Raw genomic sequence first — 24,236 nt, forward strand, 5'->3', positions numbered from 1 at the left:
GAATAAAATTTTAAAGCGGTTACCTGTAGGTTTCTCCTTGGCAATTATGTTGTCAACGTCCTCCCAGACGGAAAATTTTGCGGAATCTACGTTGCCATCTTTGTTTTGAGTGTTACCAATTTCTTCATCATCTGCTGTGCAAGGTTTGCCATGTGTCTCTGTCCAGATTGCAGCTAAAAGTTCTGTACATGTTTTTTTGATCAATTGCTTTGCAGTTTCGTCTTTGAAGACAGCAAGTTTGAATCTGGGATCTAAAAGAGTAGCAAGTGCTATTGTTTTGCTGTGTTCAACATTTTCCATGCGTTTCTCGAGACCATGCAGCAGTTTCATTAATAATATTTTGAATAACTGGTTTGAATGGCTCCTTTTGCATTTTTTTACACACGGACATCAGGCCTCTTGTTAGGGGTATCACTTGGCTACCTGTCACGTAGCGTTCCCCACTAATCTGTGAAGTGACCCTCCTCAAAAGGACGTAAGATTGTGCTTAGCTCTTTGCATAATCCCCACTCTTCCTCTGACAAAACAGGTAAATTTTTATTTATTAAAGCGATAGTAGTTTTTACCGCGTCCTGCAGCTCTACAAATCTGGAAACCATATAAAATGTAGAGTTCCATCTCGTTGAAACCTCTTGAATAAGTTTTTTTTTTGGCTCAAGGCCCATATTTTTCTGGATATCAACAGTTTTTCAGTTGCATTTGTGCTCCTTTTAAAAAAAGTCACTATCAATTTTATTTTGTCAATTAACATTTTTACCAGCTTTAACGCATCCTGAAGAATCAAGTTTAAGGTATGGGCAAAACAACCAAAGTGCTCAATTTCAAGTCCTTTTGTACGCCCCTTTGATGTTACTGGCATTGTCTGATACTACGACTAAAATCTTATCAAATAAATGAAATTTGTCACAATAGTTTTTGATCTCTTTTGCTAGATTAGCACTTGTGTGAGAATCAGACATTTTAGAACATTCCAACAATATCGACTTTATTTCATAATTTTCTGAAATGTAATGGACAGTTACACCCAAATAACTTTCAACATTTGTAGAAGTCCAGGTATCAGTGGTTAGACATACACTTTGTACTGAGTTTAACTCATTCCGAACAAAATTCAAGCATCTCTCATGTTCAGCTGGAATCATACTATTGGAAATTGTTTTTCTACTTGGCAATTTATATGCGGGATTCAAAGCCGACACAAAGTTAACAAAACCTCTGTCTTCGACAATTGAAAATGGCTGAAAGTCAGTAATAAACAACTGTAAGAGAAGTTTATCGAGTTTTTTACGTTGAGTCTCACTCAGCTTTTTAGATTGGGTAAAAATGATCTAATACTTGACTGGTTACCGTCACTAGAAGATGAAAAATATGCACTTAGTGGATTTGAATTGGTTAGCGCTTCTGAACTTGGTTGTTCGGGTTCATTACGTAAAATTGATGTAGAGCCTATTGTAGAGTTTTTAGTAGAAATTAAAGCTGTCGTAGGGCTTGGCAAGTTAGTTGAAGTTTTAATCTTTTTTTGGTAAATTTACAGTAGGATGGCGCTTTTCAATGTGGTGTCTAAGATTAGTTATAGTTTGACTTATAATTTAATACTTGCCCACCATAAATCGCACTTAGCAGTTTTTATGTCAGCGTCAACCACAGTATAGTATGTCCACAAGTAACTGGTTTTTTTGCTTCTTGTTACCACTCATTTTTAATATAAATTAATTACAATGTAGATATTTATAAATAATAAAAACAGTAAACACAAAATTAAACGTGTTATTTCACATAACTTAATCACTCTACAGATTATTTGTCAAGAATTATTTTAAAGAAAACATTAAAGAAATATAGTTATTTTAAATAAAAATTTAAACCACATATAGTTTTAATAAGGCAGAGATTACACTGTATTGTTGCTCTTGAACAAAATTAAAACAATTGTACTGCGGGTGTGGGAATGGGATCATAATAGAATAAACAAAGTGAATAATCAGGTCAGGTTTTCATGTCCGAACAGGCACCATCCCCTCCCCCAAGCCGCAATGTCGCGTCTCCAGTATTTTGATTATTTTACTTTACTATATTATCGTTACGGGTGGTGTTGTAATAACAGATCAAGCTGCTGTTGTCATTGTCAAGCCGTAGATAGATTCCCGGCAATGAAATAATTGTCATCCTACAACTCTGTTGTTTGTCATAACACCGTTGCTCAAATAACAGGTGAAGAGTTTCCAGTCTGCCGCTATTGACTGTTACCAGCACAGGCTTACCGTTGCCGGCAACGAAACGAATGAATTCATTGTTCGTTGTCATCCTGTTATAACAGGGAGTTTCTGATAACACGTTGCGGGGATAAACTGTTGCCCGCGCGGCAACACTGTTATTTATCCTGTTATGTTAAATAACGCCCATCTCTACAGCAGCTACGCTACTAGTACTAGCACTAGACAAGAAGGTCCAAAACACTTTGACAAGAGGAATGAGGAGGTTATGTTGTTGTTAACAAGGTCTGTTTGAGTTCACAAATCTAATTAATCCTAATCTAATATGTACTGTACATAATTGAAGCCATCTAAAGACATGTATTCAACTTATTAATTAAAATATGTTTAAATAATATGAACAATGCAGGACATCAATAACTTAAGGTAAGTGAGTGTAATAAAATGCATTCTTTTATTTATCCAAAATTAGTGGTAGACTTAATTGTTTATCAAAATTTCTATTCTACTGGCCTTATCTCTGCATTGGTGATATCGTGGATAGGAGGGTGTGATAATTCAGTCTAGCAAACAGGACACATAGGCCTAATGTTTTTTAATTAATTATAAACGTTTGGGTAGAGTACAATAAGGGGACTGGCTCTTCATTTCGATTTTATTAAACACACCCGATTTTTTTAATTACACCCATCATATAATTATCCTTATACTGATTAATTAATTTAATAGTTAACTTGAGTAAACAGGTTTTAAGATTGTGAACATGACATTTGATACACGACTTCATTTCAATAAAACTGTTTGTTAACTTTAAAACACTAATCAAAATGGTATTGAGAGACAAAACATGAATTTTTCTTAACTTCAGTATGTTTGTTTTGTTATTATGATTTCTGTAATTATTTTAAATTATTCCTATTAAGACATGTTATATATAAAATTAATGCTTTTAATTTCAAACCTATAACTTTTATGTAGTATATTAATTCATCTTTTTATTGATTGATAGTTCTATTATTCGATAATAATAGTAAGCAAAACAAAAACCGGGTCCACTTAAGTACTCTTGTTCAAACATTTTACCTATGTTACCGTACTTTTCTAGGGTAGGGTACGATAAGCGGACCCGGTTATCGAAGTCGATATAAAAATATCATCGATACCTAATATTCGCATCTCGAATCCTAGACTATCAATTGATAAAAAAATCTGTAGTCCTAAATAACAATTATGTGTTTTAATTTAAAATATAAATATGTAGACATATAGGAAAACTCATAAATAATTAATAAATTACATAAATAATAAATCAACCAAAATGAGAATGATCAAACAAGAAAACTGATTATGTCGTAATTATATATTATTACGTGTATGTATAATAATAATTATTATTGTTATATATACATGTAATCGTATATATAATAATAATAATAATACGATTACGTGTTTTATTTGACAGTGTTTAGAGCTGTTGATTTAGATTAAGTTAATTGTTTAAACTAATCAATCAGTACTGATTGCTTGTATCGATGTTTATGATTATTTAATATCGTTTGCCAATTTCTATATAAAAAACCGGGTCCGCTTATCGTACCCTACCCCTTTTCTATACTAGGCCTATCTACATAGTCCATGAGCTGAGTGCCAATTGTGTTGTATAACCTGTTTTCTTGAAATTAACACAAGATTTTTTTCTAAGAAAGGGTATCAAAAGGAGAATTCGTAAGCATCCTGTATATACAGTACCTCGTTCTGGAATGTTTTATTTCCAAGTGAGTAACCTCAGGTATGAGATATGACTGTACAAAAGAGTTGTATAAATCATATTGTTCTGTTGTTTCTTTGGATACAATCTACATGAAACATTCAAAGGATTATTTTTTGTACTTTAATACAAAGTATTTCCCGATCTTATAAGATCTGGTATTTTCTCCTGAAAATGAGAAACATTTGACAAAACCTTTACAGATTGTAATGGTGTAATACAAATGTAAACAAACACAAATTTAAAAGTCCTCTTCTTCTTTTACTCTTCTTCTTATTTACCTAATAAGGTAAACACCAATTATTAGGTATCTATTCTATTGAACATAAATTTGGGAGTTCTATGACATTTGTTCTATTTGTTGTAAAACAATGTTTGATAGATCTAGGCTATTGATCTGTCAAAAAACCATTGCAGTTTTGGTCCATTTGCCACTTTTTTGTATATGTTATTGTAATATGTACATATTCTTAGTTAGTGTTTTTTTTTTATATTTTCTTATTAGATGATAAATATTGTATCTTTTGGCTATTTTGGTATTCTCCAAAAAAAATTGGGTACATGACCAGGGAACTCGATATTCGTGGTTTTGCACTAAAATAGCTCAGCAACCACTAGTTTTGACAAGGTATCGTGTTATGAGTGCTAATATTTTTCCCAATTTAATATTCAAACTCTACATACTTTTGCAGAATATACATAAAATGAGTGTATCTTTTTATAAAGCATAATGTAGGCTACATTTAATAACAGTTTAGGAAACAGGATTTTTCCGGACATTTCCCATCGTTCAGTGAAACAAGAAACAGTAATTATGTATTAGGTTAGTTCTTTACCTGAAGAAGAGATCAGATTGCAGATCTCGAAACGTAGTGTTTCTGATTTCTTGTTTCACTGAACGATGGCAAATGTCCGGAAAAATCCTGTTTCCTTCACAGTTTAGGAAAACTCCACCAAAATGGGCTTTACAGTGTAGAAGTTATTATATGGGCAGTTGGAGAATGAAAAGTCTTATTGAGTTTCTTCCTGTTCCTTCTTTGGTTTTGCCCAAAATATATAGTGTGTTGCTTAATAACCACCACCCTCCTCTCTCTACAGCAATGCAGGCTCAAGTTGAAATCTGTGGTGGGGTATTAGATTGTATCTGTAGCCTAACTTAATTCTTGTTATAAAAATAATACACTGCCAAATTTTTTAAACAAAGAATTTTCTTCAAAAGTAAAATAGACTATTCATTTTTGTTTCAGAAAGTTGGCAAGACAAAATGAGTTTCCAATGACAAAACAATGGTGATGAACTCAAAGGCTGCAGAAAATGTCCCTTTTCTGTTCTCATCGGCGAAATATTTTCCGTCTGACAGTACTGATTATCGGAGGAATCTTGCTGTTCAACGAATACTTGGTTTATTTCTTCTTTTCCCTGACATGGCCAAAGGTGGCGTGTGGAAACATTGACAAGTTGCACTCTGTGATGCTAGTCGCTGATCCGCAGATTCTGGGGGAGAAGTCTGAACCATTTATTGCTAGATGGGACAATGACAGGTCAGTTGTTGCCCTTATCTAGACATTCAGACTTTCTTTTTAAAATAATTATACATTAGCATATTTTAAACACATATACATACATATACTAGGGTTCTCTGATGTAGCTACACCTATAAATTAATTTAAAGTAAATTAAATTATTAAATTTGGGAATCTGTCTGTTGATTTCTTTATAAATTACTTTTTTTTATTCAGGATTTTGTAAATTTATGATTCGCTCGTTAACATTTAAATGGAGAATTGAATTTATGATTTACAGTTCATTTAGTCTGTTTTCCCATCTACTTTTGAAATCCTTGACATAGACATTTTCTTGATGCAACATCTTCTGTGATTGCTTTATCAAACCGGTCTTGATATCAAGGTTTTTTTATAAAATAAATTTTTGTTTTCTCTTGTAATAAGAAAAATGTATTCTCTATAAATAGGTCTGAGACTGAAAACAGCTACGTCATAAATGGTCAGTAATATGGTACCTGATTATAACACAGGTATCTTTTAAGAATTGTTCTTCTCTTTATAGGGTATTCTTGGTTTTTTTATTCCAGAATAAAAAGATTTCAATAAAATATTGTCACTTTTCAATCATATTTTAAGCTGTTGATTTGTTAATTATTTTGGGATAACATACATTCAAAATATTGTTATCGGAAACGTGTGAAAAGTGCAGCAGTATCAAAGTGTCGAGAACCAGTGATACTTTGATACTGTTTTGTTTCAAGATATTCAGGTATGATGCACATGAAGATATGAAGCACACTTTGAAAAACAGCTAATAACAATGTTTTGGTTGAACAGCTGATTACATCTTACAGAATGTTTATTATTCATAACTAATGTTTGAACCAATGCATTTGTTATGGGAATTTTCATCAACTATAAAATCATAATTTGAGGGGGAAAGAACCCTTCCTTAGTACCAAATTTCATGTCTATATCAGTTACTTCATTGATGTCATTGTTGTTTTCTTAAAGTTATAATATGTTTAAAAACATTATACATATAAAAGCTTTGTGAAGACTTCCACATGAAACATCCATTAAATTGAGGAATATAACAATTTTAGAAGAATAAATAATTTTTTTCCATCTAAATCTATTGAAAAAGTTAATTTACACTTAAGTTATGAATAACAGTTAAAAATTAATTGTAAAAGATCCTGAACAATCTTCACACACCTATTGTATCACAGTTTTTTAACAAAATGGTATTTGACAATTTCCAAAGTTATTTTGTAAATTTTAGGGTGGTTGACTTTTTACCACAGATCATTTTTTATTTGTATAACCTTAAACTTATTTAATCCCATATCTCTTAAGATTCTTAAATCCTGTTACAACCCTATCAGGTACCTGAGACGATCATTTGCTACTGCCCTCCGTCATGTGGAGCCGGAACTTATAATCTTCTTGGGTGACTTGATGGACGAAGGCAGCATAGCGACTGATGAGGAATACCAGAGATATTTCCAGAGGTTCAAGGACATATTTCAACTTGACTACTTTCCAGCAAATAAGGTGATATTAGTTAGACCTACAAGAACTTTTGAAGCTGTGTATTTGTGCAGTTTACATGTTTTAGTTTAGATGTTAGTACAATAAAGATGACTTCAACATGCATATGATGACAAATCTTGCTATTAAAGATATTTGCCCCTGATCGCGCACAATAATTCACAAAACTGGTGGTAAAATGTGTTAGAATGTTAACTGAACGTCAGACAACAGATGCGCTCTATTTGTAATTCTCGGCCACCTGTTATCAATCCAAAACTGGTTGTCATAGCAACGGAATGCAATTTTCCACTTTACACAAGCAGTTTAATAATTATTAAGAACTGCACAAGCTCTGTTCGTTTGTCAAATTGTGTGCTATTCATTACATCTGTACATTGTTTACAGCAACTGTTGGATGACTTTAATTAAGATTTTATTTTTTATTGTGATTGTTTTTTTCTGTTTTGTATGAATTTGAAAACGTTGTTTTGTTTTCTGTACATATATATTTGTAAGTAACAACTTTTAAAAGTCTTTAAAAAACCGTTTACATTAATTTTACTTCCTGTTAAAAATTTAGAAATCTTAATTAAAATAGAACTTTACGTTAATTCGTTTTTTAAAGCTAATTACATGCTAGGGGAAAGTATGGAAAGTTATATACAGCACTCTTAGGGTTAATGTTCTTTTATATAGCAAAGATAATCTTTTGGGAAGATAAGATTGTTAGGAACATAATAATTTATGCAGGAAATTTGGCCTTAATATGAATTGGTACTTTCTGATTAAACAAACGCTATTCATACACAAAACGCTGTGTTTTTTTACTATCCCTCTTTTTCATAATTTGTCAATATCTGACCGGATGTAGATCCGTTGCAAGATCAGATTATTGGTCCACAGATTATCATCTTATAACCATCTATTACTAAAACATTGTTCAAGAATATAATGTGTATTAAATCTGCAATGTGCTGTGTGAGGTTTGGCTCAGTTTATTAAGGAAGTACCATTTTGCTGTTGGTATATTTCTCAGATACAAAATTCTGTATTTTACAAAGGTAATCAAAATATCTACATATATGAAATATATTCTGGAATTCTATTATAACCAAACTTTTCTGGAACGTATATTGAACAACCACCCTTCATAAACATAGAACTTTAAGTAAATTTTAACAGTAAGTAAATCTAACAATTATTACTAAATATTTGGTTCTTTCATATTATTCGGAGGCCACTCTGTTCCTATCTACTACTCGTTATTACGTGATATAAGTACGTTTATATTAGGTTAGCATTAACATGTTACTAGTAGTGCCACTGTTAAAGTTAACCTATACAAGCGCTCATGTTATCTTAGCTTGCCTTTGGATACTATCTTGAGGGATGTTTTCTCTTTTCGCTAGAAGTGTAGGGTGGCACGAACCACTGAAATCCACACTGATAGCCAGGTGCATTTCCAATTGGTACTTACCCAACCTCAGATCATGTGCCAGGTTGTCCAACATGATCTGACGTTGCAAAAGTACCCATCAGGAATGCCCCTAGCCATCAGCGTAGGCTTTTATGGCGCCTTTGGTGCCATCCCGCTCTTCTGACAGATAAAGAAAAACAACCCTCAAGATAGTACCTAAATTCAAGCTCAGATCACTTAAATGTTTACGTTAACTTTTTCTATTTATAATTCATATGTATTTACCTACTCGTATAGCCTAATAACAAATAGTAGATAGTGACAGAGTGGGCTCAGGATAACACAAAAGTACCAAATATTTTGTAAACTCATTCAAATGAAGATTAAAGATCAAATCAATTTCAAGTATTCTTTTCTTTACAGACTGTGTTTGCACCTGGAGACAACGACATTGGTGGGGAAGATGAGCTTGTGACTGATAAGAAAGTTAACCGATTCAAGCAACATTTTTCCTCACCAACAATCTATAATTTAGGAAGAGTCCAGTTTGTTCAGGTATGTTTTGTTGCCTATTACTTACACTTCAATATCATTGGTAATCTTAATTGAAACAGTAATATTCATAAGCTAATACATAATAAAGCTATTTGATAGCTGAGGCTTAAGAAGAGAACTGAAGGTGGTATTGTTGTGAGGTAGTAACAATCAGCTATGATAAAGATATTTTTCCTAAGTGCTGACAAAAACGGTTGCAATTGACAGACTTTTATAAAATCCAAGTAATGGTATGCAGCCTGTTATTATAGTTTGCCATTGTGTTAACCATTTCTAATCGGATTTATTTACCTGTTTGGCTTCTCAGCTCATATTAATTTTATCATATTTTAATTTTTAATCGTGAAAACACGATTTTTAGCAAACTAGTGGTTGTAAAAATGTATACATTATTATATTTTATAATAGTTTATAGTGTTTTTAATTTATTGTAATTAATTTTCATTATAATGTAATAGTGTTTCAAAAACTATACTTAAAATAATAAGTTTTGTATTTTAACATAGTATGATATCTTTCGAAACGTTTTACAGAATGAAGACAATAACGTTTCGTGCAGGTTATGCAGTAATACAATAATGCTCCTTACAACAAGCATGACAGATGTGGTGCGACATTGCGATTTGCAGTTCTGCTCAAATGTCGGACAGCATCCGACATCGTAATGACATTACTTAAACTTCATTTTCAGCTGGTCTGCGATGTTTCTCCTTGGTGCTGTGATCACACGACATTCTCTGGAATAATACGACAGCTGGAAAACTATTGTCATTTGCTGGTTCTTGTGTTTTTTGCTGTTGTAGCCAGTTTGCTATCCTATTGTTGGACATGTACACGTCAGTAACTCAATATGTCATTGCTAATTATTTCTTATCTTTCTGATTTCAAAGTTATCGCTGAGTTAGAAAATGACAATGTTTCTAGTACTGTTAAAAATCTACAATTTTATGGTAAGGACGCTCTTTCATCCCTAGAAAACTTAATAAACAGAGGCAGTGATTATAGCCTTGGCCCAGGCCCAATAGCAAATAGTGATGGTGGTGATGATGGATTGGGTAAAAGTTAGTCTATACTGTATATTATATAGGATGTGATGTTTCTTATTTTCCTTACACATTGTTGAGTGGGAAATGACCAAACGTATGTGAACGCCTATTAGTTGGCTAAAAATTAAGCAAAAGTGACATCATTGCAGTGTTGAATGCTGTCCAAAATACAACTGAAATGCCAAAGTTACAATGTCGGACTTATGAATCGTAAGGCTTAAACGCTATTGACCATGCCCAATTTACAGGTAGACAAAATGCAACGTGTGGTGCCACTATTGTCCCCACTGTCTCCGAACGACAACCAAACTAGAGTTGTGATCTCACACATGCCACTCCTGGGTCTGCCGAGTGCTTTCGCTGCTGAGGTAACAAAGTAATTTGCAAACAGAATTCATAGAATCTTGCTAATGCAACCTTGCTTGTCCAAAACTTTGTTTATCTAAACACCTTCAGTGGGAATTAATGTGGCAAAATAATTGTAGCTTAAAAAAATGTTGTGTTATGTTAACATTTGTTATCTCTAATTAAAAATGAAGAAAAATAAACAATCTCTAATAAAATCTCAGCCACAAATTTTAATTAATAAGGCATATTTATATTAACTTATTGAATAATAATTAAGCACTGTAGCAACTAAATGTGACACATATATCATGTTATGTTGAAAATTTACGCTGCCATTAGGCTCCTTGTTAGACAACATCTAACAAAAACGTCTCACAGAAGTAACTTTATCTAATAGATATATCTTTTCGCCTGAGCACCTTTAAGTTTGTATAGGACTATTAGGGACTTGTCATACATTGCAATAGTTTAATTCATTGGCAGGAGAAGGAGTGATAAATTGCGGGGTGATAAAGAGTACAGAGTCAGTGATGTTAGATGTCATCTAAGCATATTAACCATATCACTAGATAGTTGTTGATGTAATTCTAACTATCCTATTGGTTATGCCTACATTTGTTACCATTTCAGTTAACCTGAAACTTCATTTTCTAATCAGAGTTCAGTCCCAATCAGTTTGAGTAAATGAGACTCTTCTGTAATTGATAATATTTAAATATGAATTAGTCTATGTTATGTGGCTTTCTACCCTAGTAAAGCAGTTCAGAATATTATTCTTATAAATAAGGAAAAGTGAGGCATACATAAGAAGATTGTATTAGAACAGAATTATTTTTAATTGGTTTTGTTTTAACAATCTCATCTCTAGCAGTCTGACTGAATAATTCATCACTTTGGACTTGGATCGTGGAAAAAAATTAGTCTTGCTTTCTTGAAGGTTGTAAAAATTTGATCAACTTAAACTCACGAGTTATAATATTTTTCAATCAGTTACATTATTTATAGTCATGGACTAACCCTCCTCTAAACAAACAAGTTTAAGTGATCAAGCGGTTCTGACCATATACAGGTGCTCCAGAAGCTGAGACCTCAAGTGATTCTGTCTGCACACGATCACAAGCTGGCTCGGTTCTCTGGAGATATCGAGACCGGAGAGCGTCTTACCGTCGACACATCTTCGGATAATTGGCTGGCCAACTGGGTGAGTCATCTAGCCCACAGTATTATTGCCTCAGTTAATGTATGATCTTACTTGAGGTGTTATGGCATACAATTTTCACAGTAAAATAGAGCTACTGACCACTCTGAGTAATGATCCCAGGAACAACATCCAACTACATACTCATAATTTTCACCAAGGTGTTCCAGTTCTCAAAGCGTGTCAAAAAATCGTAAACATAATTAGAAATATTTTGGTTGTGAGGAGCCAGATTTTGTCTACCATTTTGGGCAAAACACACAATGTGTCACATATCACTGTGAGGCTGAAATATTTAAAATTTAAAATTACGTTAACAAATCCTTACACAGTTTAAACTGGAACACCTTGAGGATAGTTGTAACACTGACTGTGAAAGCCACTAATACTTAAGAGTGTATACTCTTAATTTACATTATTGTTGCCAGATGGTGTGGACATGTTCTAATTATTTTGCCTACTTTTTTACAATATTGATTTACTTGCTATTTGACAAATAACCTCTATAAACGTTACTGTACTTCTGTATAGGTACGACTATCTTTGTGAACTACACTGCTATGTGTTTAGAATTTGAATTAATTTTTATCTAAACTGTATTTATCTTTACAATAAAGTATCAAGCAGTTTATGTACTGTCAATTCTTTGTCTATTTGTATTCTTATTCACTGTTCTCACCATTTATGTTGCTGTTATTGAAAAAATATTTCAATTCTTTCAGTTCATGTGCCACGAAGACTCTTGATAAAAACTACTGATATGTTGTATGTTAATACAGATACATTTTGCCTCTTTGTTTGTTTGTTTTTATTCTTTCCATCACAAGGAGTTATAAATAAAATTTAAGTTCTAAATCTGTGGCATATATAAATTGCATAAAATATCAAAATTGACGTGCCATAAAGAATTGATAAGATTAAAATTTGTTTATTGATGTGAAGTTTTAAAAGTCACATGTTAGTATTTTCAAACTAGGACATGACAACTTTCATTATTAACTTCAATAAATTTGAAGCATTTCAACCTTACAGCTAGGTTAAAAACGTATAATATTTTAATATGGATGTAATTGATTAAAATAACACAAAATGTGATAATTGTATTATTTGAATGGAGTAAATTTTTCACACAACATTTTTAAATGTGTATTTCTTAGGCAGATCCATTAGAATTTGCTTGTTTGAAGATAACTGGTATGAGAGCCATATAAAGTGTTATCATATCTGTAAGTTTCCCAACAGTTGATTAGTCACACTGCACTTATCTGGACGACAATGAGATTAGGTTTCTTCATCACTCAGATATGAAGTGTAAAATTGTCTTCTTTATAAATTACAAATTAAAATCTTCAATATTCAGCTGATGAATGCATCGGAACATAATGACACTCTTATTGTCCATTTACATTTATTTTAACCCTTTCACTGCCAATTCCTGTTTCCCGTACACTCCTGCAACTGTAATAACAGTATTACTACTAGGCCTTCATGTTCCAGCAACCCTCATGGAGGTTCCAGAGGTCAGATCATCAGACCTATGAGGTGGTTGTACCGACATGTTCGTACAGAATGGGCGTCTCCGACATGGGCTTTGGAGTCGCTCTCTTCGGTATGGTTTTACATTATTTGTTTGTCGTCATGTATTGACTGATAGTATACATTAATAAAGACGACTTACAACTTACAGAAAATCGTAAATTATGTTTATCTCAAATATGTTTGTTATTTATTTTATTGTTTTATTCATTACAAAATTTAATTTAACACATTACTAGCTTGGTATTTTAGATGTATAGTACCAAAATAATAATACTAATACTAAGGAAGCTGTGCTTTTTCTATAATAAGTTTATTTATTTTATTTATTTATTTATTACATGAACATTAAGAACAGTAATTTGTCAAGTTACAATAAGTAGAATTAAGGAGATGTGTTCATTAATTCCAGGAAACTCTTCTATCTTGTACACAGGATTCCTCAACAGGAATTCTTTAAGCAAGCTCTTCAGTCTGTTGCCAGTCAGGGGTCCGGAAGTGGTCTGGAAGGAGGTTTTTCAGTTTTTTGGCCTACGTATGACGGTTTTTTTCTCGAAGAGGGCTGTTCTATGTTGGGGTAGGACGAATCTAGAGGCATGGCGTGTGGGGTAGCTGTGAAGGTCCATGTGAGTCTGCAGGTTTAGTGTGTCTGCATATAAAATGGCTTTCATAGATGTAGAGCGCAGGTACTGTTAGTATGCCTTAGGGTCTGATAGGCTTGACGACAGCTTTGCTGGGACTTCCAGGTTTGCAATTGTCCTAATTGCCTTCTTTTGTAGTACAAGTACTCTCTTCAGATTTCCCGAGGAGCTTCCCCAGATTGTAAGATTATATCTAATATGAGATTCTACTAGAGCGTAGTATGCCATTTTTTGCCGCTTCCTGAGTGCCAACCCATTTAATGCGCTTAACAATATAGACACCAGTGCTGATTTTATTGCAGATGTTGTTTACATGGTTTGCCCATGTGAGTCCATTATCTAGAGTTATTCCTAGAAACTTAATCTGATCAGCCACTGCTACATTGGGGATACTAGTGGGTAGAATTTTTTTTCTGCTAAAATGTACTTGTGTTGTCTTGTCAGGGTTTATTGCTAAATCATTTTGTTTTACTGTAGGCTATGGCTTTGCTTTTTGAAGAGATGCAACAGAGTTATCGTACAATTCTTGAGCTGTGTCATTTTTTAAAAGGAGGGTTGTATCGTCTGCATACATTATGCAGCTGGTACTGTAGTTGTGAATTAGAGCTGGGAAGAGTCGTTAGTCAACAAAATGAATAGAATAGGTCCCAGCACGGATCCCTGAGGAACTCCTCTTATTATTGGTTTAGGATCTGATCTGAACATGGTAGTAAGGCCAGCTGTAGTATGTTGGATGTCTACAACTTGGGATCTCTCTTTAAGGTAGCTGACAAACCATTTGTTTTCTAAGCCTCTTACTCCTAAAGTTATAAGTTTTTTAGAGATCAGCTCATGTCCCAAACAGTCGAAAGCCTTGCTGTAGTCTAAAAAATAAAGGCTGTTACAAATTGTCCTTCATCTATGTTGTCGATTATAGACTCAACAAGGCTTATGATGGCAGAAATAGTTGATTTTCCTTTTTGGAATCCATGCTGACAGTCAGTAATTAAGGCTTGATTTTTTGAGATGGGTCATTAACCTGTTTAGTACTATTTTTTTCTATAATTTTTGAAAAAGTTTAAATTAATGATATGGGCCTGTAATTTTTTGGGTCGGTTTTTGGTCCTTTTTTTATGCTTTGGATATACCCTGGAGACTTTCAGTTTGGTTGGAAACTGCCCTAATGAGAAAGATTTATTTATTATGGATGTGAGAGGGGTAGTTAAATTCTTCTGCACAGTGTTTTACGGTTTTTTATGAGAATTCGTTCTATGCCACTGGATGGTTTGTTTTTTAAGCTATGTATGACTTGATTTACTTCTTTGCATGTTGTGGGAGTCAGATAAAATTATTGTGTTAAAGGAGTGTTTGAAGGGTTTTGATCCTCTTCCAGTCTGCAGCCTCCCAATTGTTGATTGTTCTGTTGAATTGTTACTTCTGCTATTTGAGTAAAGTAAGTGTTGAATTGGTCAGCTACCTGAATAGGATTGTCAACAACTGTATTGTTGATGTTGAGCTTAGGGCAGTTTTGACTAGGTTGTTTGGCATTTCTTTCTGTGTTTATAAGATCCCATACAGCTTTTGACTTATTGTTAGAGGTAATTATTTTCTGTGCATTAGCATTTTGCTGTAATGTCCTTAGTGTGATGTCATACGTCTTTTTTATGTTTACCATTGTTGCTTTGTCTTGTGCCTTTCCAGTTAATTCATAGGTAATTCATAATTCAAAGTTAAGTAACTGATGTGTAAACTGCATTGAAATAAGATTCTTACTGTATAAAATTATAAAGTAATTTATTTATATTTTAGTTTATTTTAAGAACATAGTAATGAATATTTTATTACATGATGTTTATAATTATAAAAATCAACCTTTTATCACTATAAATCAGTTATTTTAGGATTGTTTTATGTTATAATTGATTCTGAAATACTCTATTCACTCAAGCAAAAATGTAAAATACTAAATCTAAATCTAATTTGTCCTGTATCTGTCAATGAAATTATTAATTATATATTTAAACACACATATGGTACAGGTATAAGCATTTTCTATATTATATAACAAACCTATTCTTTATTCAAGAAACGATGTAGAAACATTATTTATGAAAGTATAATTACTCATCATCCACAAACTAACAGATGGCACAATAATAATTAAATGCACTAATATGCAGGCCTTATTTACTCACAGCACATAGGCTTCCGAATAGTGTCAGTAAAAAGGCCATTGTTGACATGGCCAGCTCTACCATACAGTTTCGAACATTTTCAATCTTTTCCGAAGTTGCAAAACACGAGCAGATATACTTAGTGCTGTGGATTTTCCATCCCCAAGTTGAATATGCTACACATAATAGCAATAACTCGCAAAAAAACTGAATGGCCTCTTTTTGTTATGTTTTAATTTTTTATATACCTCTAATAAAACGGAACTTCAGAAAATCTGGACTCGATTAAATGTGAATGTATAATACAGCCATAAAAACATAAATTAGTATTGTGTTGATTTTTTTTAAATAACCAAACAGACAGTAATATAGTTTATCTCAGACAGGAGGGGGGAGGCTTGGTGTTATCACGTGCTGTGGCTGCCGTCACGATTCCATGCTCTCATCCTGTACTTGTGCGTCATCACTGTGATGTTGGCAGCAGTGGTTGTGACGCAATGCTGTCTCCGCCCATGTCGTTCCAGGCACAAGTCGGCATTATCATACAGATTCCTGTAATGTAAGTTTCACTTTGATCCTATGGGCTCTTCTTTAAAGCTGTGATGTTAGGATTGCTCGTTGATTGCCACATGTCTAGATCTATATGTACTAAATATAAGTTAGAATTCATCAAATGGGTAGTATAAAAGAATTTTAGTATTTTCACCTGTGGCAAGCTTAGAAAATGATAAATGAATGTTTATTTAATCATTATATTCATATACTTTAAGGCAGACACAAATCATTAATGAAATGTATTTTATTGTTCGCATTTATGCTTATTTAAAATCAAGTGGTTTATAAATTTAATATTAAATTGCTCATATATAAATAATTATTATGATGGTTCTGGTTCTACTCATATTGCTAGAACAGGCATGATGCAGGATGGAGGGTGGGGAGGTCAATCTGCGTGGGTTAGGTCAAGTACGCCTGTGATCTAACTTGGTGATAAGGTCGGCCTCTGCCACACCTAATCTCAGTAAACAATCCTTAATGTAAACTTCTCAAATAGATTTATGTCCTTTTAATATTTACACAGGATGCAGTAAATAATATGAGAAATATACGAACATTTGTTGTGGATAAAAGATATTATTTAGTTATAAAGGTGATCATTCCAATTATATAAAATAATATCTCATATAATGGGATTTATAATGAGAACATCTCGATATAAGAGTACTCTTAGACAAATTCTTGTAAAAACAAAACCAAAAAATGGCACACAGGATTCCAAAAACTGTGTTAACAATATAAAATGTAGTTGCAATAGGGAATACATAGGTGAGAAAAAAATACCATTAAACGTAAGGATAAAAGAGCACAAAGAAAACATGAGAAAGGGTCTCACAGATAAGTCAAACATTGCACACCATCGTCAGTCTAAAGACCATCATATGAATTGGGATGAAGCCAACATAATACATCGGGAACCACATTTCTTCAAAAGGAAATTAATAGAGGTAACATACATTAAATTGGCAGACCAACCAATCAGTCAACTGCTTTGGTTGCCAATTCTAAAAAATTAACTAAAAAGAAAACCAAAAGTATCAAACGGACCAGATATTTGTAATAAACCAATGCAGAGTCACAATATGGTTTTAAGAAGTTCATGCAGAATGAACCAATAATAATAATAAAGGCCCATTCCTGTCCCCCTTCCTTTTTATTTCCGCCATCTTGTTACTTTCTGCTGTGACAATAGCCATTTGCTATTGGCCTCTGGTCAGTCGTAGGTGGTTGGAAGACGAATGCAGACGTATTGTGACCTGTATTCTGTAGTTCAGTTTTAACGATTAGTGTTATGTATAGTTTTTTATTAAGTGCGTGTTTTAGAGTTAGTGAAGTTGACACACAACATGGTGGTTGTGATTCCTGACTTAGGCGTGCCACAACGCTTTGGTATGATTTGTTTATTTTAACCTAGTTTGTAATTAATTATGTATTAGATTAGTTATTTACCTGAAGAAGAGATCAGATTGCAGATCTCGAAACGTAGTATTACTGATTTTTTGTTTCACTGAACGATGGCAAATGTCCGGAAAAATCCTGTTTCCTTCACAATTCTTCCATTCTCAAAAATAAACTTCAAACAAAGAATATTTGATAATTTGGCATACCTCAAGTCCTACACCGGATTAACGGAAATCAAACAGTAAGTACAGAGGTTTCTTGAAATAGAGCGTTAGTCAGATATTATTTGCATTTTCCAAATCCTATCTCGAAACATGATCTCTGATCAACACTCAATGGCTCAAGAATCTTCTAAAGCTACTGTCCCCAATGCTATAATTTCAAAATATACTAAACCAATTTGATGACGTTTGATGATGTTACCACATGTTTGAGTCTGATGTCCTTCTTACTTTTATTTCTCTTACGAAATAATTTGCCTTTACTCCGTGCTAAGATAATGAAACGTATATTTATCTTCTGTTATTGTTTTTGTCATGTTTCGTTATATGTTGTAATGATTTAAGTTAATATTTTCGTATGTTTTAACGAAAATACTACAAAATGCACGTTTCATGTCTTTTTTTTCAATACCAAACCTGCTTATCAAAGATAAAAAAATGTCATATACTAAATTTATGCAAAATCTTTTGATCTTTAAATGGTTTATATTAAGAATTTTTTAGTAATTGGTACTTCAATTTTCACATGCAATTTATACACTAATATGTTATTAAATATATTGTTTTATTTAATTATTTTATTATATGTTGTAGGTGGGGACACATCGACCAATGGATAACACTTAAACATTAATCGTGATATCACCATTATGTAGTTTACATACTCACTATATCATACAGTTAGGATTATATTTGGTGTTAAGAAAATGTATCTGCTGGTATAGAGGTTGAATAGTTAGCGTACCATATTGCGTATTCACAAGATCTATACATAATTTTAATTCATTATTTTTGATAAGGTTTTTATGGTGGCTCAAACTTGTTACAAAATTTAAAATCAGTAGTCCTTTTAATGTATCAACTCGAAACATTAGTAAGCTTTTATAAAACAAGATCTCTGCAGATTGCTATTGTTATTTTTAATGTGTAAAAATCAAAATAATGGTTTTTTACAAAAATTGTAATCCCATGTACTCATGTTGGAGATAGTCTGACATTGGGGTTGATGTGGATAATTTTTTATTTATATTTTAAATGCTCTCTTGAAACTTGGGCAAGACAGATATTATTTGTTCGATCCTTAGTTGTTTGTTGTGCTAATTTTGAGTTGTTTGGTATTTTAGGAGGCCATATGTATAGATAGGTCTCTGTTTCCAATATACCCTGTAATTTTTTTGTGCTAAAACATATTTTAATAAAAAGTCAATTTTAGCATATTGGCCTTACAACCACTTAGGGTTGAATTTGAGTAATATTTAGGTTTTTACTTAGTCTTCTGGTACTCTCTATAAATTATAGAATTGTTTGTTGTAAAAGATTTATATTTTCATTTGAAAATATTTTTTATAAATCCTAAAAATTAGTAGTTATTGCGATACAAAACATAATATTTTAATGCATGAGAGAATTCCAAGTTTTGTTGTAAATTGTGGTACAGACATTTTCCGTAGCTAAATCTTAGAAATAATTAAACCGAATTATTAACTAGTCATTTTTTTAATGTTATAAACTCAACAGAGTAACTTAGTTTATTTGTTGACGGATTATTTAAAAGATAAAGAAGTTTGTAGACGTGTGTTTGCAATCGCTGAAAAAAGAAAAAATGAATAAATTTCAGAAGTCTGCAAATTTTACCCTATCAAGCAAGTTAACTAATTATTTTATTCAGTTATGATATGGTTTATTAGTATGCATGATTACGAATAAAAAGGAATTATGTTAAAATAAGTTTATACAATTAAAATTTTTTTTATTATAGTTAAATTAATTACCTAGTAATATATTTTACTAATATTTCATTTGGATTATATAACACTTATCTTAAGACCTGTGTAATATTTTGTATAGGTTGTGTATGTATGGACTATATACATAAAGCATAAAGTATTTAATTGATTTAAATATATTTTTGTACAAAAAACTTTTTTGAATGGAAGTATTAACCCTTTGAGTGCTTAACTTGAGAAAAAAAGTCTATGAAGTTCCAGAGTCAATTTCAAAGATTATGATGCGGTTTTTAATGCAATATATAGTTATTTTACCTCTCTAACTGAGTAAAGGCATTCAACAACTTTTTATTAATGTGAGTTTTATGTTTTTCTTCTTCTTCTGCGATCTATGAACCACTTCGTCGTCGTAACTGTTTCTGCTATCAGTTGATGTATTAATTGATTTCAAGATATATTATATCCATTCCCATATTCATGTCTTTGAGTAAAAACACATTAAAATGCAGTTTATACTTAATAATGTTCTCTATTTTCATAAATATTTTCGGAGTTCTTTTTAAGAATTATTTTTACTGTTTCAAGAGAAAACAATTTTTTTGACATTGATGTGCAACATTTTATTTACATTACTGTAAATTGCTCATAAAGGTTCACACCTCATAGAAAATATTATGCATACGTTCTGCTTTGCTTTTTATTGTCTTTTACTTGTAAAAATTTAAATTACAATAAATATTGTATTCACAAAGCTTTTCTTCAGAGATAAAATGATAAGTGTACAATTTTCCATTACATGCGTTTTACAAAAAAAGACTATAAAACAAAAATATGATAATCTGTTGGATAGATATTTTGCTGAGGCACGCAATGGGTTAATATGCACTGAAACAAATCTTGCAGTGTTGTATGGATTTACCTATAGCCTTGTAAGTAGTTGTTTGTTCAGTTACCAACTCCTGGCTGTTACAAAATTAAATTTTGTCATTTGCTGTTGTTTTTAACGAGAATATGTTAAAAGCTTTCCATGGAAATGAGAGCCAGACATTAAGTGCCATATTTTTTGTGCATACACCGCATAAATGTAAAAATAATTAGCTTCTTTAATCAGTTTCAAATGTTAGTGAGTATTTTCTTAAAGTCGCATTGCTGCCAGTTTGTAAAATGTAAATTTTAGTATTGCAAGTTGTAGTAAAGTGATGAATATTTTACAGGCCCTTTGAGTTGCCGGCAACATCTGGAAAATGTCTGAACAAATTTAGTGTAATAAATCTGTTGTAAACTAGTGTAATATTTACAAAAAATAATAACATGTTGCTTTTGATATATTACGTGACAAAACTGATGGTAGTCACGTGTAATTCATATTCAAACATGGCTAGCCATTTTTATTCTTGTTAAGTGAGGATTCTTGATTTGTGTCACAAAAAGTTAGTGACACAAAATGTTAGATGAGCCATGGTTTTGACTACTTAAACAGAGATGTTATCACCGCCTAGTTTTACCTAGTTTTACAAGTATACATGTACTTGTGTTTTACATTTCTGTCAAAAAATTCTAAACAAAGTGCCTTTATGGATCTTACTTGAACTCAAAATTGGCCGTGATTAAAAAAAGCTTGGTAGGATTTTCTGTCCAGTTATCAGAAATTCACATTATATTCCTTGATGATCTGTCCAAGACTACATCTGCCGACAGATGAGTTGCTCTATCTGTTAGTAACGTTCAAGGAAGTAAAGTAACAAATGAGCTTGTAGGAACTGTGCTCACATAATGCAGTAACTGAACTAAAACCAATGAAATTTTATGAGACCTAATTTGTTATAACAGGAAGAATGCTGCCATATCATTTGTCATACAGAAGTCGAATTTATTAGTCCTATTATTGTTTGCCTAGTGTTTAAAACAGTCAGTCGTAAAGCTATAAAGAAAAAAAACATAGTTGAAAATGTATTATTTTTTACATATAGCTATTGTAAATTAGAAGAAAAATTGTTTATAGTAACAGGCAAAAGTTAGGACCACATGGCCCTTTCGTACACTTAACCTAGTAATTGTAGAGATTGCAGTTGAAACTACAGTACTCTTTACATTGTATACTATTTGTTTAAAATATATACAATTATAAGTAAGAAATTATTACTAATTATTTATTAATTTTTATTTTAAAAGTTGTGTACTTTTTGTTTATTTTATTTGTAATTAATTTATTGTTTATTACTACCATTTTTGTTGCATGAGATTTTGCATTGCGTCTTTAGCATTCAATTTCTTCAGGTTTTATCTAACTTTTTATTACGTAGGTTTTACAATGTTTAATTTATTTAAACCATTTTTTCATTAATTAAGTTGCAATTTTATACGTAGTAATTTAATACTCTTGATTTTGATTGTGTAAGTTATTATTGTGAAACTTTTAATTTTTTTAAACTAGTATTAAAGTATTGGTAATTATCATATTAACGGCCGGGGCGGAAAAATACGAGTTTTGCGTTAAAAACTTATTGGAATCGTCATATAGAAAAAAAAGTATAAGGTTTGATGGGGTGGAAATGAGAAATAACGAAGTTCTAGAAAATGAAAAATTAAATAACTTTTCAGTAATATCTCCATGTTCTACATCCACGTCTAGCGTCACGTGACCTTTTGTGGCCAATGATTGAACCTCGTGATGACGTCATCGGTTGCGCCGCCATCTTTGCAAACGTAAATGAAAACTAATACAGAAATGAGCAGAATTTTGATCAAAATAAATAATGTTTGTCTTAATTCCGAGAAAAAAATTAATTACGAGTGCCTCCGGCCATCAGCGCGGGGCAGCACCGAAGCCCGCGCTGATGTCAATAAAAGAAAAACATCCCTCGAGATAGTACCTATCAGTAAAATATAAAATACTAGAGGGGCTGATCAAAAATATAAATTGAAATGTAATGCAAAGGCAATTATGTAAAGTTAAAAAACTAAATAAATCATGGAAAACTCAAATATATAGATGGATCAGAGAACACATACCATTAGTGTGTTGGCGGATATAGCTGAGCAGCGGCAACAAAAAAGTCGTCTATCACAACGAAACGACAAAGTCTCCCGGTTTAAAAACACCACTCGACCGCACGACGAACACATACACTCATTTTAAAAAATTCCATGTTCAATTAAAAAAGAGATAATTTCGTTTCGGTTAAAACGTAAACTCTTTACGTGCCCTACGAAACACTCCGACACACACAATTCACTAGGGTTGGTTGAACTAGTGGATGGTTGATTCATCATTGTAAACGCACTCACTCAATCCGACCTACTGAACACGATATCTTGTGTAGAACTGACCCATGCCCCAGAGAACTCAGATAACAGGTACGTTATACGTTATCAGGCTGCTATCAGTCCCGGCCGCAGATAATATTCAAGTAAACAGATTATCCAGACACAGCACACAAACTGAACATTAAAACATTAGGAACTTAACCACTTATCAATATACCCCCTAAAATCATGTTATTTGTCATTTGCACCCCCTAGTACTATATATATTTTTTGTTCAGGAGGGTGAGCAGAATACGTTGGTAACGTCAAATTCGTGATTTGCCGCCCCGGCGTTTAATCTTACTGGTACGGAAAAATTTACTAAAAAAGTTCATCTAAACCTTTTTTACATCTGTTTTCTCTTTATTCAATGATATGTAGAAAAATATCAACATTAGCTGACATTGTCAACAAATAGGTCATACGATCAGCATTACGATAATAATTAAACGTCTGTCTATCACTTGTTAAACATTAACCAACTAATTTAGATTGACATATTTTTATTGTATCTTAAATTCTACTGATTTTTGGAGTAGTAAATTAACTTAATTAAAAGTGTACTTAAAAAATTAATTTTAGCTGTTTATTCTATTGTACAATAGGGCCTCTAAATTATATTCACAGTACCTTTATCTATCTTTGTAATGAACATCAAGTAAATTGTACTCCCAATAGCTTTATGCCTTTTTATATTGAACATGTAAAAGTCAAATTAAAGTTAAAAGGTGACAAATATTAAGCTATCTGCAGCAAGTTAGAGGTAAGTAAAGTAATTTTTATTTGTCACGTCATGACTTATATGCATTTTGATTATTTTTTTTTACTTAGTGATGGCTAAGTTTTAGACGCCTAAATACAGAAATAGTTATTATTTTATAACACCCAATTTAATAACACAAAACCAGTTAGCTATACATTGTCATTGTGTTGTAAAATTTTTGTTATTTGTAATGCAAGGATTTTTTCTGTAGTCCTACTATTCTATAAATTATTATCTATTATCATTACTAATAGCAGGATAAGAAGTGTTCTAAACGTATCTGACTTCATTTTCTATTTACAGCAAATTACCGCGTGTGGTAAATTTTGAAAGTTGTGACACAG

General features: G+C 32.2%; 1 protein-coding gene across 3 annotated transcripts; it reads left to right on the forward strand.

The window, feature by feature from the left end:
* The first annotated feature begins 2,411 nt into the window (after positions 1-2,411).
* On the forward strand, positions 2,412-22,320 carry LOC124365920 (metallophosphoesterase 1-like). 3 transcript variants are annotated; one of them, XM_046822045.1, is made up of 9 exons: positions 2,412-2,498; positions 5,229-5,522; positions 6,875-7,043; positions 8,863-8,994; positions 10,289-10,408; positions 11,458-11,589; positions 13,084-13,195; positions 16,299-16,475; positions 18,691-22,320. In XM_046822045.1, exons 2-8 carry the CDS (start codon positions 5,296-5,298, stop codon positions 16,472-16,474), a joined length of 1,068 nt encoding a protein of 355 aa, XP_046678001.1. In that variant the 5' UTR covers positions 2,412-2,498; positions 5,229-5,295; the 3' UTR covers position 16,475; positions 18,691-22,320. The 3 variants fall into 3 exon arrangements, with proteins under 3 accessions (XP_046678001.1, XP_046678000.1, XP_046677999.1); XM_046822044.1 differs by having other exon boundaries at positions 2,416-2,643; XM_046822043.1 differs by having other exon boundaries at positions 2,416-2,639.
* Positions 22,321-24,236: the final 1,916 nt, after the last annotated feature.

The sequence above is a fragment of the Homalodisca vitripennis genome, chromosome 7 (assembly GCF_021130785.1).
Source record: "Homalodisca vitripennis isolate AUS2020 chromosome 7, UT_GWSS_2.1, whole genome shotgun sequence".
NCBI classification, from domain to species: Eukaryota; Metazoa; Arthropoda; class Insecta; order Hemiptera; family Cicadellidae; genus Homalodisca; species Homalodisca vitripennis.

Coding starts and splice junctions, on each gene's coding strand:
- LOC124365920 (XM_046822045.1), top strand. CDS start 5,296: ATGTCCCTTTTCTGTTCTCATCGGCGAAATATTTTCCGTCTGACAGTA. Junction 8,995..10,288: donor GAAGAGTCCAGTTTGTTCAG/GTATGTTTTGTT, acceptor CCCAATTTACAG/GTAGACAAAATGCAACGTGT. Junction 13,196..16,298: donor CTTTGGAGTCGCTCTCTTCG/GTATGGTTTTAC, acceptor AGTTTATCTCAG/ACAGGAGGGGGGAGGCTTGG.